The sequence below is a fragment of the Balaenoptera borealis genome (genome assembly GCF_965194805.1).
Source record: "Balaenoptera borealis genome assembly, chromosome: 1".
In the NCBI taxonomy this organism is placed as follows: Eukaryota; Metazoa; Chordata; class Mammalia; order Artiodactyla; family Balaenopteridae; genus Balaenoptera; species Balaenoptera borealis.
Window position 1 is genome coordinate 138,350,629 of NC_138860.1, and position 17,128 is coordinate 138,367,756.

Here is a 17,128-nt window from a genome sequence, read left to right on the forward strand (position 1 = left end):
ATGGTTGTTGAAATGACAACAAAGGATTTAGAATATTACATAAACTTAGTTGATGAAGCAGTGGCAGGGTTTGACAGAATTGACTCCAGTTTTGTGACAAGTTCTACTGTGAGTAAAATGCTATCAAACAGCATTTCATGCTACAAAGAAATCTTTTGTGAAAGAAAGAGTCAATCGATTTGGCAAACTTCATTGTTGCCTTATTTTAAGAAATTACCAGAGCCATCCCAACCTTTAGCAACCACCACCCTGTTCAGTCAGCAGCCCCATCAACCTCGAGGCAAGATCCTCCACCAGAAGAAAGATTATGACTCACTGAAGGCTCAGATGATAGTTAGCATTTCTTAACAATAAAATTTTTTAAAATTAAGGTATGTAGGACTTCCCTGGTGGCACAGTGGTTAAGAATCCACCTGCCAATGCAGGGGACACGGGTTCTATGCCTGGTCCAGGAAGATCCCAAATGCCGCGGAACAACTAAGCCCGTGCACCACAACTACTGAGTCTGCGCACCACAACTACTGAAGCCCACGCACCCTAGAGCCCGCGCACCACAACTACTGAGCGCAAGTGCCACAACTACTGAAGCCTGTGAGCTCTAGGGTCCACGTGCCACAACTGCTGAGCCCACGTGCTGCAACTGCCGAAGCCTGCTTGCCTAGGGTCCGTGCTCCACAACAAGAGAAGCCATCGCAATGAGAAGCCCGTGCACTGCAACGAAGAGTAGACCCCGCTCACCACAACTGGAGAAAGCCCGCACGCAGCAACGAAGACCTAAAGCAGCCAAAAAAAAAATTAAGGTATGTACATTCTTTTTAGACATAATGCTATTGCACACTTAGTAGATAACATTAAGTGTAAACATAACCTTTATATGAACTGGGAAACCAAAGAATTCGTGTGACTTGCTTTATTGTGATATTCGCTTTTTTTATGTTATTCACTTTATTAAGGTGGTCTGGAACCTAACTTGCAGTGTCTCCAAGGTATGCGTAAAAAGAAAACATGTTAAGTACTCGGAAGAAAGTTAAAAAGGTGACATCAGAGAATGGCTAAATCACAAGAGGGAGTCAGTCATGCAAAGACCAGAGGGAGGAGCATCTTAGGCACCATTTTTTTTTTTTATTGTCCTTTGCCCCTTGTGGTTCTCCATTCCCTCTTTACTCAGCTTAAAATTCAGAGTCAATAGACATAATCACTCCCTAAACTCCCTTGATCACCTTAATTCTGTCATACTGGTTGGCAAACTCACAACCCTGGTTAAATCCAACTTTCTACCCACACTGGTCTCACTTTAAGCTTGTCACGAGGAACTTAAGAAGGCCCTTACTGTTCCCCAGCTAACATCCTCCATCTCCCTGATCCATTCACTTTCCTGCACTCTACAGTCATACGTTCACTTTCTGCTAATGGACTGTTTTACACCTGTGCCTCTCTTTTCCCCCGTCTTCACTCTCAGCTGATGACTGTGCTTCTTTCTTGAGAAAACTGAAGGATCAGAAGAGAACTTCCACTTGCTCCTACCACATCCACATGTCCGTACAGGTGTACATGCTTAGACCCCATCCTTCCTGCATGCTCCGTGATCCCACGTAAAAGCTTCCACTTATGCATTCTCCCCCTCCCACAGCAGACTCAAGAACACCAGACCAGCAAATCCTACCTCCATCCTACATCAGGAACTTTTCCTCTACTGTATCATTTCCATAAGTATATGAATTTTTTCAAGCACTTTCAAGACAAGCAAACAGAAATCTCGCCTTGACCTGATTTCCCTCATTTGATTATTACCTTATTTCTCTGTTAGCTTTTATAGCCAAATGGTTGTCTATACTAGCTGCCTCTAATTCCTCTTCTCCTGTTCTCATCTCCAATCCATCTTTTGTGCCACCACTGATCTGTTATTTTCAAGGCCAACAAAACTGACAAAAATAAAACCCTACCATAAAGAAAAATGAATGAGGCAGCCCTGAGTAAAAGAAGAGGGTGGGGTAGGCGGGAGAAAATCTTAAATTCTAGCAGCTGGATTGACTCCCTGTATCATAAGAATTCCTTAGGTAAACTGTCTTCTTTCCACTCCTTTTGAAAAATACTTCCTTTCTATACATTTTATTTTTTCTGGAATCTACTGTTGCCCAGCTTCTGAATATCAGATTAACCTGCTCACCATTTAGGGGAAAGGAGAGTAAAACAAAATCATAGCAGCAAGTGAGAGAGCTTTCATTTACATTTAACTACGAAATCAATATGGAATCTCAGAAACCTAAAAGACTCTTTTACTCAACCAGGAATGATTTTTTTTTTAAGTTTGAGAAAGAATTAGCCCCCAAACAATATCCCTCTATTCTAAAATGAATGTAGTTGCCATTTGTGATAATTTTGAGCTATCCCTCTTTATAAATGGCCTTGCCAGAAATTTTGTATATTAACCGCAGGCAGGTTAGAAAGTCTGGCTGCAGTACTCTGCTTACTGATGTTATCAAAAGGGACAACTGTGACTTACCTCAGTGAGGTGGCCTCAACTCCCTTTGCAGGCAAGGTGGTTCCTATTGGGGACTGCACCGCATGAGGCTGACATTTGACAGCTGTCCTGGTCAGTTGGATAATACAGGAAACATCATGGATTGTGGAGACCAGCGCTTAGCAAAATGCAAGTCACAACCCATTAGTGGGTTATGAAATTAATATAGTGGGTTAACCAGTTATTTTAAAATTAATTAACTTATTTTATTTTTGGCTGCATTGGGTCTTTGTCGCTGTGTGCAGTCTTTCTCTACTTGCAGCGAGCAGGGGCTACTCTTCATTGGGGTGCAGGGGCTACTCTTCATTGGGGTGCCCGGGCTTCTCATTGCGGTGGCTTCTCTTTTTGCAGAGCGTGGGCTCTAGGCGTGTGGGCTTCAGTAGTTGTGCTCATGGGCTCTAGAGCGCAGGCTCCGTAGTTGTGGTGCACAGGCTTAGTTGTTCCACAGCATGTGGGGTCTTCCCAGACCAGGGATCGAACCCGTGTCCCCTGCATTGGCAGGTGGATTCTTAACCACTGCGCCACCAAGGAAGTCCACCAATTTTTAGAAGATGAAATAGAATAGAAAATATCAGAGTTCAACACACACACTCACATTATGACATAGTTCACGAGACTTTGGCTTCCATTACGAAGAGGTGCATCCTGGATCATAAAATTAAAATTTTAAAAATTAAAGCCACTAGTCTAGATCCATTCATAATGCAAAAGCCAGAGTGGTTGAATGCGCTAATCAAAATTAGAGGACGTTTGGAAAATTTCCACATCGTTTTGAGCATCGTATATCACCAGGCATATATGCCTGACACAGAGGAAATCCAGAGAACTTTAGAGAGAAGCTTTCCTGTATAGAACCAGGTGAAGAGCTTGAAATTAGTTTCTAACCTAAATTACCATCATAGAGACTTTATAATTTACAATCCACTTTCACAAACTTCATCTTATTTGAGTCTCTTGTTCAGCCTTTGTAGTAGGCAAGACAGGAAGATGACAGAATCTGAGACAGGTTTCAATGATCTATTTAGTTTAGTCAGGAGCCCAGCCAGCAGCTGGGAGAAAGGATCTAGCCCCACAGCCCCATGGAGAGAATTGGCAAGGGTGCAAAACCACGTGTGGGTCCCAGCCAAATAAACGGAGGTTCAGGGCAGAACTCCAATTTCAGGAGGGAGAATGGAAAAGATGAACAGGAACTAGGGCAGAAGCCCAGGTATTAAACAAGGCTCACAGGTGGCCAGGCTCATCCCCAGCACACTGGATTCTAAGCTCACCCTTGCAGAGTTCCAGATCCCATAACTGGCTTTTGAAGAAGCAGCAGAAGAATACCATGTGGATAAGGGGCAGGATGGAGAGGCTCTCAAGCACCGATAAAGGCATGAAGAGAACAGTGGGGAATGGCAAGTTAATTAATCTGGCTGGCATGAGTAGTGAGGGCTGCCAGATAAAATACAAGATGCCCCTTTAAATCAGGATTTCAGATAAACAATGAATATTTTAGTATAAGTATGTCTCATGCAATATTGGGGAGACATTTATACCAAAAAATTGTTGTTTCTCCGAAACTTACATTAAACTGGGCAGCCGGTATTTTTATTTACTAAATCTGGTACTCCTACATGTGGGTCTTATGGAGGATGCGGCTAGAAGGCTTGGCAGAACAAGACCACGAAGAATCTTGTGTGCCATGCTGGGCAGATAATGGGAACCATGAAAAATTTTAAGCAGGGGAATAATATAATCGGGTTTGTATTTTAGAATCACCATTATAGTAGCCCTTTGAAGAACAAAATAGTTCAGAAAGACAGGAACTGAGAGACCAGAAAGCTGTTTAAATAGCCCAGACTCGAGGAGAATTGAAAATAACTGCTCACTTCACAATTCTGCCTAACGCTAGTGAGATTCCCAGGTTCATGTGGGCAACAGAGACCAAACTATTCTTTCAAGAGCTGCTCTTTGTTTCAAGGAACAAAAACTTTTGAGGTGGGGCAAGGAATATGTATATTTTGTCTTGCCCAAACCCTGTGTCTGTCACATACTTCTTGAGGAAGCTGTAAACATATGTGTATATATCCATCTCCATGTAGTAAGCTCATGTCTTGTTCACCATCACATCCCCGAAGGTAATCAATAAACACTTGTTGAATGAGTTCCTTAAGGGCAAAGTCTATCTTCACCATCTTTGTTTCCTTAGCATCTGACCCAGGGCTGGGAATAAGTTTCTCAGAAAATAGTTCTTGATTAAAGCGATCTAATTAATTAACAACCAGAAGTGCTTCCTATTAACTACATTTGTCCAACAGTACGTCAAAGGTACAACCTGGCATATTTTTCACAACCTGGCAAAAGAAGCCTGCCTCATCTATGGGACCAGAAAACTTTTCAAAAGCTGCATAAAAGCTGATTAGAGGGAGTTTTAAATGTAATTTTCCTTGTTTGTGTGAAAATGAGTGGGGTTTATTTTTCTTTTGAGGTGTTTTGTTTGTTTGCTTGTTCGTTTGTTTGGTATTTTCCTAACTGCTTCCACAAGTATTGTCAGTGCCTGGCTATTAATAAATCTAGATCTTAATTAAGTATTTCTCAGATAGATCATCATAAAGTGGTATGAACCAAGTACTTGTCTTCAGTCCTCCAGTATCAGTATAGTTACTGGCATATGTATCTTTTCCAAGGTTGAAGTGTGAACTTGAAGGCAGGACTTTATTCTTATTTATCTTCATAGTCACAGAACTTTTACCAATAGCAGTTTTGTTGAAGGGTCAAGAGTAGGAAGCCAAAAGGGATAGACTAATTCTAAAAACTGCATGGGGTAAATACAAATACAATAACAACATTATTACAGCTACTTGTTATTAAAAATTATGTTCCAAGTACCATGAGAGGTCTTTACATATATTTTATTAAATTTTGATTAAATTTCAGTCCTAAAAACTCCTCTTTGAGGTAGGTGTTGTAATCCTCATTTTATGCATAAAGAAACAGAGAATCAGAACTGATGAATAATTTACCCAGGATGACACAGCTAATAGATTTGGCAGAGCTGAGATTAGGACCTGATTCCAAAGTTCATCTCACACACCAAGAATTGTCATTTTGCAAGTGTGTATTCGAGAGATGAAAGAAGAGTTGTTGAGTGTGCCTATAAGAGTTCTCTTTAATCAGCGACTATGTAATACCCCAGAGGACTAAAGTTTGATAAAGAATATAGTGATGTGAGTGCACGGATGTGGAAGACAAGAGATAGAGAGGTATTCCCTATATTTTTGAGCTGTGTCCCTTTTTTCTCTGTTGAGCTTTGTATTTAAGGGAGCACATGACACTACCTATAATTAGGCTTCATCTCCACCTTGCTGGAAGTTGTTATTGTTGCCCTTAAAATTATTATCACACTGTTATTATCTGGGATGAAACATATGAACTTTAGATGTTACGATCAGTAATATCAGCTTGCCTGCCCTATCCAAAGGAATACGTGCAGTTCATGCTCAGATATGCAATGGAACCTCATCGATCTGGATGTGTCTGAGCTCACCTGTGACTGTCCAGATCCTTCTCCAAGCTGTAAATATAATTACATATATCAGCTATTCTCCAATCCTTTAAAGTTGCAAATGTGCACTTTTTGTCCAGATGCTGACATCTTTCCAGCAGCCCTCTTCAGCTTGCTCAACTGCCAGCCTCCTCACTTAGTTCACTGGGTTCCAGGAAGAATCCGAGTCTCATAAAGAATGCTGCCTCTGATAATTTAATTCCAGGCTGAGCAGAGTAAAATCAGTTTGAACCTCACCAACCTCTTGGAGTCTATGAAAGCAAAACTCAAAGGGCAAGTGTTGGCATAACTAATTATATGAATTAGATGGAATTTGAAGAGGAACCAAATATGGTAAAAAGAGGGGAGACAGCAGTTGGTTTAAAAAAAAAAATTGAGAAAGCAAATTATGTTTTTCTTGGCTCTGTAAATTAGAAGCCAAAAAATGGTCCGCAGAGGTGTAAGAATCAAAAAGCATCTCCAGTGTTCCGCTTTCACCAAAAACATGGAAGAAATTTCCTAGAAATGGTCAGGGTGGAATTATGGAAAAAATCCTCTTCAGACCTTAACTGGCTCATTCATTGCCAGGCAGGGTGCTAAACATGGGAGATATAAGATGAACATGGCCGTGACCCTCAAAGCTTACCCTCTAGTTCAGGGAGGTACAGCAACTGTCCTGTACAATGAAGTGTGAAAGGCACCAGGAAATAAATATAAAAGGGACACAGTGGGTGCACAAAGGGGGAGTGGCCATCTCTGTGATTCTAATAAAATTACTTCATAGCAATCATGTAGGGTTGTTCAGTGAGACGGCAAACTCTCGCGTGGAAAGGTGAAGGAGAACCTGAATTAACAGATATACTGGAGTCAAGGCACAAGGAAGGGGGTTTTGAAGAAGCAATCAGTTCACAACAGTCCTAAGACGTGAATGATCTGGCAAGTGTTCTCCATCTTTAATTTCTAGGATATGAATTGCACAAAGCAGAATTGCTGCTATACGTCGTCGCTAAGTTAACTCCCCCCCTCCTTTCCATCGCCACCCCACTAACAGATGTATCAGGTGAGTAGGGCTCAATTCGAATTAAATGTGTCACCTGGGGCAACTCCTCACTACGCAGGGCCTCAGTTTCTTCGCCTGTAAAGTGAGAAACCCGAACCAACTCTGAAGTCCATTTCTGCTCAGAATTACGAAATAGGACAAGAAACCAGAAAGGAAACTCAAGAGAAACAAAAGTGAAAGTGCCCAAAGGAAATACAGTAGTAAACAAAAGCACAAAATTCTATATCTCACTGAAAAATGTGGCAGAGTTCCCAAATACTTTTTTCAGCAACCCGTGAACACGAGACTTGGGAGAGAATGAAATGCCTATCACGCCCTCTGAATGTGAATGAGATGAGTGTAACAGGAATCCACCTTGCTCCATGCAACTGTCATCTTAAACAATGACCCTGAACAACCACTTATTAAAATTTTCTTTCTAAATAAGTCAATCCGCGATGAAAGGTCTGTCCCCACGTAACAAACCCCACGGACCACCACACAAGGGTGTGTCCCGCTTTGGGAAGAGAGAGAAAAGGGGGTAGAGAAAGAGAGGAAGGATTCGAACCAATATTAGATTCTGCCTAGTGTTGCCACGCGGTTGTCATGCAGCACATCATGGAAGCAAACTATTTTAAAACTTGGGAAATACAGTAGCCTTTAAACTTGATCATTTCCTCCTTCACGGTGTTAGTGAGACTTCTCTGCACGTAACCCAGAACGGTACACCCGCCCGGGAGGGAGAGCGTGAGCTCTGGGGTGGACCGGCAAGTGGAGGCAGCCAGAGGAAGGGACCAAGCTGACAGCTTCGCAGAGCGTTGGCGGCGGGTGTGAGGCCGGGACCCGCGACCGCCACGGCTACAGGGCTCGATCTGGACCCTCCGGAGTCACAGGGCTCCCAAGGTGGGAGGATGCTCCCTGCCCACTGCGGGAGCCTCCCTCCTCTGAGCAGAGGCGGCAAGAGCGCGCAGTCGCGCGCGCGCGCGCACACATCATTCCCCTGGAGTTGTGTCTTGTCTCTTTTGTTTTTCTCCCTTCCCGGTCATGAGACCCGGAAGTTTTTTTTTTTTTTTTTTTTTTAATCCTGTCTCTCTCTTTTCCAACCCCCACCCCCCCAATCTATCACATGGCAGAGATAGAATAAAAACAGAAAAATGGCGACGGTCACGTTGTGGCGAGCACGTTGTATCCTTGCTGCGTCATTAGATAATCCTCATGCAAATAGCTTGAAGAACAAAGGAAGGGGGGCCCGGGACCCCCGGGGGCGCAGGTGGGTGTGGGGGCGGCGTGCCGGGCGCGGGGGCGACGGTGCGCGCGCCGAGCCGAGCGCCGGCGGGAGGCGTGCGGCCGCGCGGGGCTCCGTGCGCCGAGTGTCTACGTCCGTGTGCGCGCCCCTGCGGAGCGGTGGAGCGCTGGCCGGGCCGCTCCTGGCCGGGTCTCGCGGCACCAGAGCCAGCCACCCGCCCGCCCGGGGGCACGGGAAGCCGGGGGCCAAGGAGAGCCGTTCCGGCGAGGCCGGCCGCGACGCGCGCACACGCACACGCACACGCACACGCCGCCGCGGGGCTCGGCCGGCTCGGCGGCCGCGCGGGGGGCGGGCCGAGGGCGGGCCGGGCGGGGGCCGAGGGCGCGCCGCTGTCCGGCACTGGGCGGCCGCCTGCAGCCGCCGCGGGGGACCGCACGCAGCTCGCTACCTCGGGGTGGGCGGCGGCGGGGCGCCGGGGCGGCGGCACTGGGCGGGCTGCGACCCCGCACTCTCGCACGGACTTGGAGGGTATTGCTGGGCTGGGTCTGTTGTGCTTGGGGTGTGTTTTTTTCCTGCGGGGTGGGGGTGGGGGCGACCTCGCCCATCGGTATTTGCGCGGTTTCCCTCTGGCCCTCGCTGGGGTGTCAGGAGCGACGCAGGTTGGACGAGGGCGCGGGGAGACCCCCGGTGCCCCGCTCCGGCCCCCTGGCGGGCCGGCGGCGCGGAGGGGCGGGGCGGGTATGTGTAAATGTTGCGCACTCGCTTTTCCCCCACCCCCGCCTGCTTCCAGGCAGCTGGCGTGGGTCCCTCGCCGTCCGGCGGCGACTGTAAATAGAGCCTGGATGTTGTTTACATGAAGGATCCGGCGGGAGGAGTCTGCGGGGAGGAGGCGGAGGAGGAGGAGGGAGGGAGGAGAGAGGAAGACCGGAGTCCCGGCGGCGGCGGCGGCGGCGGCAGTTCGGGGTGAGGGTGAGCCCTGCGCGGCGCGGGCACCGGGCGCTATCACGAGGCCGGGACGCTGGACCCTGGGGTAGGAGGGAGAATGGGCGCGGGGCGGGGAGAAGGGGTCTGTCAGAGTGGCATTTTTAGCTTACAACCTGCCACGCAGATTCTCCGGAGCGATAGGGGAGGGGTTTGCGGGGAGGGCGGGGAAGACTCGATTTCTCTGCACGTTCATTCTCCTATCCCCAATCTTTTCCCGCTTCCTCTCGGGGCTCACCTGTTTATTTCCATCAGCCAGAGCTTTCAGTTTTTATTTAGGCATGAGAGGCTGTTTCTTTTTTTAGAAGCGTAATTGGGGAGGGGGGTGCGTGGCTGTAATTTATGCCGGTCCCGGTCGCTTTTCAAGAAGGGGGAGGGGACTTGGCGGAGACCTCCTGCTCCTGGCCGTAGCTAACCCCAGGGTTTCTCCCTGCCTTCCTGCGGCCAAGGAATCTTTTCCCTCACTCAGCTACCCGCAGGCCAGCTGCCACCTTCTTGGAGAAGGACCACACCTGTGTTTATTCCTCGCTTTGGAAGAGAGGTGAGCTGAGAAACCGGGAAATCCTGTGTTCCCCAAAGCTCTTAGCCAACCATCCCATCCCAGAATTGGCCAGAAAGTGCTGCTTTCACCTGCTGATTGCGCTGGGCACGCCCATCCCCCCACCCCGGCAAGTTGTGGTCTACAGATGTGTTGGGATTTTCTCTTGCCTCTGGACCTGCACCCCACCACCCGGCAACTAACTGCTGGGTTTAGATTGAGAGAGAAGTGATCCCCTTGGATTTAGTGTGCGTTCTGCATTCCCCAGTGGGTCTTCCAATGGAACCGTCTGCTCTCCCATCACAGCCCCCTTTATTCTTCCGCTAAGAGCTTAGTCCAGAATCTGGCCGAAGCAGCCAGTCTCTGGCTTTCTTTTTCTGGGCTCCACCCTGGCCCCTCTTGGTTCTCCAGAGCCAAACACGCCTCCCAAGCAGAAGGCACACCCTGCCCTAAATCTCTTCCATTCCAAAAGGGAGGGGAAAACAGTGGAAGAGAAGGGAGCCAGGGGTCTTCCTTCTGTCCTGAGTATCCCCAACAGCATTTCCCTCTTCAAGCTTGCTGGATTTATAATCCCTTTCTTCTTCTTATCAGCTGCTCCCCCCATCCTTTGCCCCTAGTCCTATGATAGATACTTAGGGAGGTGCGGATGGGGGTGTGGATTGTCACCCCTTTTCCTTGGTGCGAGGCATTTTCCTTCTCCTCGGTCTTTTCATTTTTGAGCTGCTTAACAAGTAAAATATGTAAATATGTTTGCATGCTTATTTGAACTTGTTTTCTTGCTGGGTAATGAATAGCTGGGACTCAAAAGGGAGGGAGGGGAAAGCTACGAGAGGTGCATATTCCCATATTCCCGCTGGTGTCCCCCACATGAACATCCCCAGCGTTGCTGGAGGAGACCCTTCTGTGAAAGCCAACAGTCTCCCTTCCATGACATCACCACCTAAGCCCTTCCAACTTTAGCTTCAGAACAGGAAGAAGGCTCAAAATAGAACTACCTTAGGAATCCAGCTCCTTTTAGAAGATCAACTTTTAAATCAGCTGCAGGAGGAACACTGAACTTTGACATGGGTAGAGAAAGCTGTAGTGTTTGTAGTAATTGGTTCTTTTGGGGAAGGGTATGGGGATACTTCCCACGTATATTCACGAAATGCTTTTCTCAAGGTAAGTTGGGTACCTAGACCGATGAATGATTAATCGGATGGTTCTAGATTCTTTATTGAATTATTCATGTGTTTCGGTATGTCAGCAGTAACGAGTACTTTTCAGAATAAATTAAAGAGGGGCTCCTAGAATGTGCTCTAGAGTCTGCTAGAGATAGAGGAGGTTGTTGGTGGGGAGGGAGCTTTTGAAGGCGAGGAATCTGAGGATGCAGTGACAGCTGTTGTGAGTATGGAAGTTGAGAGGCTTACTATAAACAATGCCTGTAACTTTTGCAGGGTGACTAATATCCTGGACAAAGAAGTAATGATGTCAGGATTTTCCACCTTTACCTCGAAAATTAACTCCATATCTTTGAATCATGATGTCTCCATTTTTTTCCCCTGAATTCTCTGAGCAGAAAGAGTTGTTCAGTCTTTAGGAAGGGCTGCTTAATAAATGATCATCACTGAAGTATTAACGACAATAAGGATTAGAAGTAAGGCAGAAAATACTTGGCATAATTTGAGTACCTGGTGGGTGCTGTAGAATGACTTGCTGGGTGAAGGGTTCCGGTTTGAAAAAAATCCGAATGACAGGACTTTCTCTACCTGCATTAATGCAGTAGCCACTAGCCACGTGTGGCTGTCAAGCACCTGCAATCTGGCTAGGGTGATAAGTTGATTTTTAAATTAAAAATTGGTGTTCCATTCAGTTTTTGGAAAACTTCGTTATGTTTGGAAACAAGTTGGGTATGTGCGTCTACTTTTTAAGCTGTAACTTTCATGAAATCTAAATACGGATTGAGTATTTCTGATGAAAATTTAGTGTTCGAATTGACACATGTTATAAGTGAATATGCTCTGGATTTCAAAGACTTAGTACAAAAAAAAGAGTAAAATATCTCACTAATTATGTTTATATTGATTACATGTTCCAATGAAAATATTCTGGGTGTATTGTGTTAAGTGAAATTTATTGTTAATGTCACTTTAACCTGTTTATTTTTTAGTTTTTTCAAAATGTGACTACTGGAATATCTAAAATTACATAGCTTGCTTTTTACTTTTCTGGGACAGCACTGGCCTGTAGCATCGCTCCTTTTTCTCCCTGGATTAATTTCAAAAGAGATGACTGCATGAAATACAGTTCCTTCATGTTTGTCAACCATGTACTTTCCCCTGCTATTTTCCATTTGGAGATGTGGGGGCCCCAAGAGTTAACTATCACGGTATATGAGACTAATAGTGACTGCCCTGCAGATTTCTATGCAGGAGGCGTGCCCTGCTCAGGAAGGTCAATAAAGACGTCCCAGGTACTGGAAGGGCTGATAGGAGTGTCTTGGAAAAATTTAGCGATCCACATATCTGGCCAGAGCTGCTTTTGTAAAAGGTTCCTGGGCATGCCAAAATATATCAGAGAACAGTTTGTGGTACTGTAACAGTAATGACACCTGGTGGCATCTTAGTGATGCCACCCACCTTTGTTTATTTTCTCTTTCTTCGCATTCACTTTCTGCCCTCACTTCATAGCTCCATTGGTGGTAATTGGGCCCACAAAGTTCCTGACCCTTTTCCTCCAACAAAAAGTATAATGCCGACCTGAATGGAGATGTTGCTATCTTTACCTGAATGGAGATGTTGCTATCTTTGGAGTTTGGTTTTATCTAATGAGATTCAGTAATGGCAGTGGAAGGGACTTGGGCATTTAGTACTCTTCCCTCATTTTGTAGATGACAAACTGTCAGGTACCTTGCCGGTTGACATATAGAGAGAGGAATTAAGCATGTACGTTGGTTGATAAGCTATTTAGAGAATCGCTGGGAAATAAACAAGTTTGTTAATGAATTAGGCAAGTATTTGTTGAGCTTGCACTGTGTGGAAAGGACTGTGATTAATGTGGAAGGACATGAAGACAGCAGTCTCTGACTTCAGGAACAGTACTGTTGATTTGAGGAAATCAGATGTAAACAGTACCAAAGTAAATCACAGTTTAAGATATAGCACTTCATAATGAGTGCAGTACCTCTGTGTTACAAGTAGAAATGTGTTCCTTTTCTATGTGTTACAAGTAAAAATGTGTTCCTTTTCCAGATGTAGGAATAGAAGCTCTGAGAATGGTGGACTCTTCAGAAAAAAGGAGTGTGATTGTGTTTCCGGAACAGCCCAAGGCTCTAGAAGTAGAGGTCAGTGCACGTCTTTGGTATTGCCCCCTTTAGCTGTCCGTTAAGGGAATTTGAGACGTAAGACCCAGCATTTCTAAATGGCAGTGCTGCCACTAATGAGGAAATCATAGATTAATTGGAGACACCCAGGGTTTTTAGAGACGACTAGCTAGGGGTGGATCCTTTTGAAGTCAGCTGGTGTATTTTTGACTGGTTATTCTAAAACGGTATGATAACAGGTGAGACGGAATAAAACTGACTTGTGAGCAGACTGAAATCCAAAATCTGGGGAAAAAAATTAAATCTCAAGCAAAATCCAACAGTGAAATAAGTAGACAGTTGGACTACAAGTGTGTATTCTGAGTACACATGTAAAGGGGAAAGGCCCATAGAGTAGAATATTATATTTTATTAAGCGTTAAGTGGGATGGTCCATTTATTTGTAGATTTTTAGTCTCCTGGAGCCTTTTTGGACTAAAATCCCCACCAGTTCGTTCCTCTTTCTGTCTCTGCATTATTGTATAGAGACCTGTGTTAGGTTTTTTTTTCTACGTGACCTGCTGAGGTTATGCAGCGTGACTGTTTAGAGGCCAGTGCTTGGAATGGGTAAAACAATGTCACCCCCTCTGTAATTACTCCCAGTTAATGCTTCTCTATGAGAATTGGGGCTGACTTGGCCAAGGCAGTCGTCCATGGCTTTTCCTTGCCATTTTAGCTGATTTATTTCCCCTAAAGAAAGAAAGAAATGTGTAACCCCCTTATTCCTGGTTTCCTACTAATCTTGGCCCAAGTTAGTTTTCAAACACTATTACCAGCAAAGCTTTGCCATGAAACGCAGGTATACATCCTCTGTATTTCTGACAAAGCAATAGTTGACATTTGGCATTTTCTGTTGACAGTACATTTTTATAACATGACGGTTTGGTCAAATTTGCACATTTTATAATGTCACTGAGTTGGATTGTGGTTTTCAGGTTGGGGAAGAAAAAAACATCAAACTTTAGTAAAAGACCAGTGGATTTAAATTAAGCTATTTAAACTAGTTTAGTTTTAAATTATTGTCAGATATTTTGCATGCCAGCAGTTCATTTTATGATCCCTCCAGTTATTTAATATATAATCAGATACTTAAAAGTTCAAAATCACTGTATTTTCACTTTCAGTCTATTGATAAGAGAGACGTGACATGTTTTTTGTGTGTGCATTTGTACTCCACAAGGTCTAAAAGCACATTTTTAGTATACCAGTTTGCCAGTAGTACTTGGTTTTCTAGTTGATAATATTTGGTGCATGCATCACGAAGAAATTGTTCTCAGTTGTATCATTTTCATCATAGAAGAACTGAGTTTAAAATCAGGTTGACCTCTGGAGGAAAGCATTTTACATCATTATTTTTTTCTTCCTCTCTTACTGTGCAGTATACTTTCGTACTGTAGCATTAGCACCTGCCATCATTTGTTTTAAAATTAAAATAAGTCAATTTTTGTAAGAAAAATCTACCGAGAAAGAAGTGTTTTTGATAGATTTAGTTTTTTAAATGCGCATTTATAAGAAATAATTTCCATGAAGAAATAAAACATTTTAAGTGTTTACTAGTATTTATAAAATACAGTTCTGAAAACCCACATTTTTTTCTTCCTTGAAACTGCTTTAGAGTTATTCTGAGAAAATATTAATTTAACTCTTCACAGAATAATGGCAGTTTGCTTTTTGTTATTACTCGGCCTCTAGGCTCCCCGCCCTGTCCCCCCGTGCCCAGTTTAGGTAGAAAAAGAAATGAGGGAAAAATAAGGAAGTAAAGGAAATACTCATTGTTTTTTGTACCAAAAATCTTTAGTTGTCTGATTTTTGGTCATGGCTAAGAGAGTGAATTTCATCTTTGTAGTACATTACAAACATTAAGTTCGTGTTTGTTGACTTCATATTTAGACATTCAGTTGCATTAGTACTCAGTCTTTGCAAAGAACAGTCTAATAACTACTAAGTATATCAGAGTTACTTATTTGTCCCCATACTTACCCTCTAGTATCTCAGAGTAAGTATTCATCTTTTCCAAAACTGACAGAACTTGTGGCTGGGAATTGTTCGGTGGTAATCTTTTTATCCTTTTTGATGTATCAGCTATCTAAAATTTCATTCTCAAATAATCACAATATCTGTGTTCATGTAACAGATGTTTATAATTTGGGTGAAAATGTGTGACTATTTCCAGGAACCTTAGGTTAAGGGATCCAATTTTTTTTTTTAATCTTCATTGCCCTCTCGTGTTTCAACTCTGTATTACATCAGTTGGCTAAGACCTAGGTGATGACCTCTTTAACTTTTACATATTTTTGCACTTTAGAGAATGTTGTTTTAATTTGTATGTGGGTGGATTGTTTCATTGGATATTCCTTTTCTGAAGATAAGGTCAGTTTCATAGTGCATAAAGCTAACAGTTGAGCTAGGCTCGCTGTACTCTGCTATTTTCTGACCTATGCTGATCTAAAGAATTGATTGATCTCTCTGACTTATTTGAAGTAGAGAGCTAATATCTAATTTGCATATAATGAGTCTTTGAAGCTGAGCCAATGCCTAATTGAAAACACAATTATTTTTCAAGTATCTTGTCAAGTTCCACTCATATTGAAATAACTTGAGAACTTATGACTGACATGGAAAAAAAAATGAGTGACTCATGGCTTTAATAAGTTGATTATTCTGAAGCCTGAATTCTAGTTTCAGAATCTTTTTGTCCTTTTTATTAAAAGTACATCATCCCCGGGACTTCCCTGGTGGTCCAGTGGTAAAGAATCCGCCTTACAATGCAGGGGACAAGGGTTCGATCCCTGGTTGGGGAACTAAGATCCCACATGCCGCGGGGCAACTAAGCCCGCGCGCACCACAACTACGGAGCTTGCACACCTTAACTAGAGCCTGCGTGCTGCAAACTACAGAGCTCACGCACTCTGGAACCCACGCACCACAACCTGAGAAGAGAAAATCCGCATGCGACAACTAGAGAGAAGCCCGCACACCACAAGGAAGAGCCTGTGCGCCGCAATGAAAGATCCTGCGTGCCTCCACGAAGATCTGCGTGCCAACTAAGACCCAGTGCAGCGAGAGATAAAAATAAATAATAAATCTTTAAAAAAAAAATGTACATCATCCTTGAAGATGACTTCAGGGTACATCTCAAAGGTACAGATAATTTCAAAGCAAGTAATGTGTATGTGTTGATTTTTTAAAAGGCATTCCAAAGGTTAACGATCCTTAACCCTAACTGTAAAATTGACATAACTATAGTGAAAAACACCTCACAGGTGTGATAAATATGTAATCATCATCAGTGTCATCAATTTGAGTATATTCTTAGCACTCAGAGCAAGAACAATAAAAGTCATTCTTTTTGCTAATTTTTCTTAAATCATAAAACTCCCACAAGCTTCTGCTTCATGATCTGAGATGCTGAGAAAACTAAAAATTTTAAGCAAAAAGTAGATGTTCTTAGAAACTTTGTTTGCATAAATTGTGTAAACTGAATATCCCCTTGATGGAGTTGAATGGCTAGGTTGGGGTAGAGAAAAAAGCATTAGGTTCAATCGTTTTGACATGGATTTGAACTCAGGTTCAATGTAACTTAGTGGTATGATCAGGTGAATCACCTAACCTCTCTTAGGTTTTTATTCTCTTTCCGTAAAATGGGCTAATGATACCTAACGTATTCCAGAATCCTTCTGTGATGAATTAATGAGTAATTCATTGACAACCCCATAGGGGTTCTTGTGAAAACTAAAGCAGAAAGCCATAGAAAATTACTGAATGTTAGGCAGATATGAAGTATTATTGCCATGTTTGATCACAAGCACTTTGAGGATAGATAGGGACCAGGTCTTATTTATCTTCATTTCCTGGACATCTAGAAGAGGTCTTGGAATATAGTAGACCCTAAGTAAATATTTATTGCATGAATGATTGAGGTCAGGGAGATGGAATCAGC

The 17,128-nt window shown here is 43.7% G+C and overlaps 1 protein-coding gene across 5 annotated transcripts in view; it reads left to right on the plus strand.

The window, feature by feature from the left end:
* Nucleotides 1-2,811: 2,811 nt before the first annotated feature.
* The window catches only part of LOC309612879 (uncharacterized protein), an 80,724-nt gene continuing 66,407 nt past the window's right edge, over nt 2,812-17,128 (plus strand). Inside the window, exons 1-5 of one of the 5 annotated variants that reach the window (XR_014235388.1) lie at nt 2,991-8,353; nt 9,189-9,359; nt 9,780-9,851; nt 13,079-13,170; nt 15,900-16,329. Coding sequence is in view for 4 of the 5 variants with exons in the window: in XM_082359235.1 (XP_082215361.1) it covers nt 8,238-8,353; nt 9,189-9,359; nt 9,780-9,851; nt 13,079-13,170; nt 15,900-16,150 (702 nt within the window). In the remaining variant the exon portion in view is untranslated. Of the gene's footprint in view, nt 8,354-8,715; nt 8,858-9,123; nt 9,360-9,779; nt 9,852-13,078; nt 13,171-15,899; nt 16,545-17,128 lie in introns of those variants that run through there. The other 4 variants (XM_082359235.1, XM_082359239.1, XM_082359237.1 and 1 more) reach the window with 4 other exon arrangements.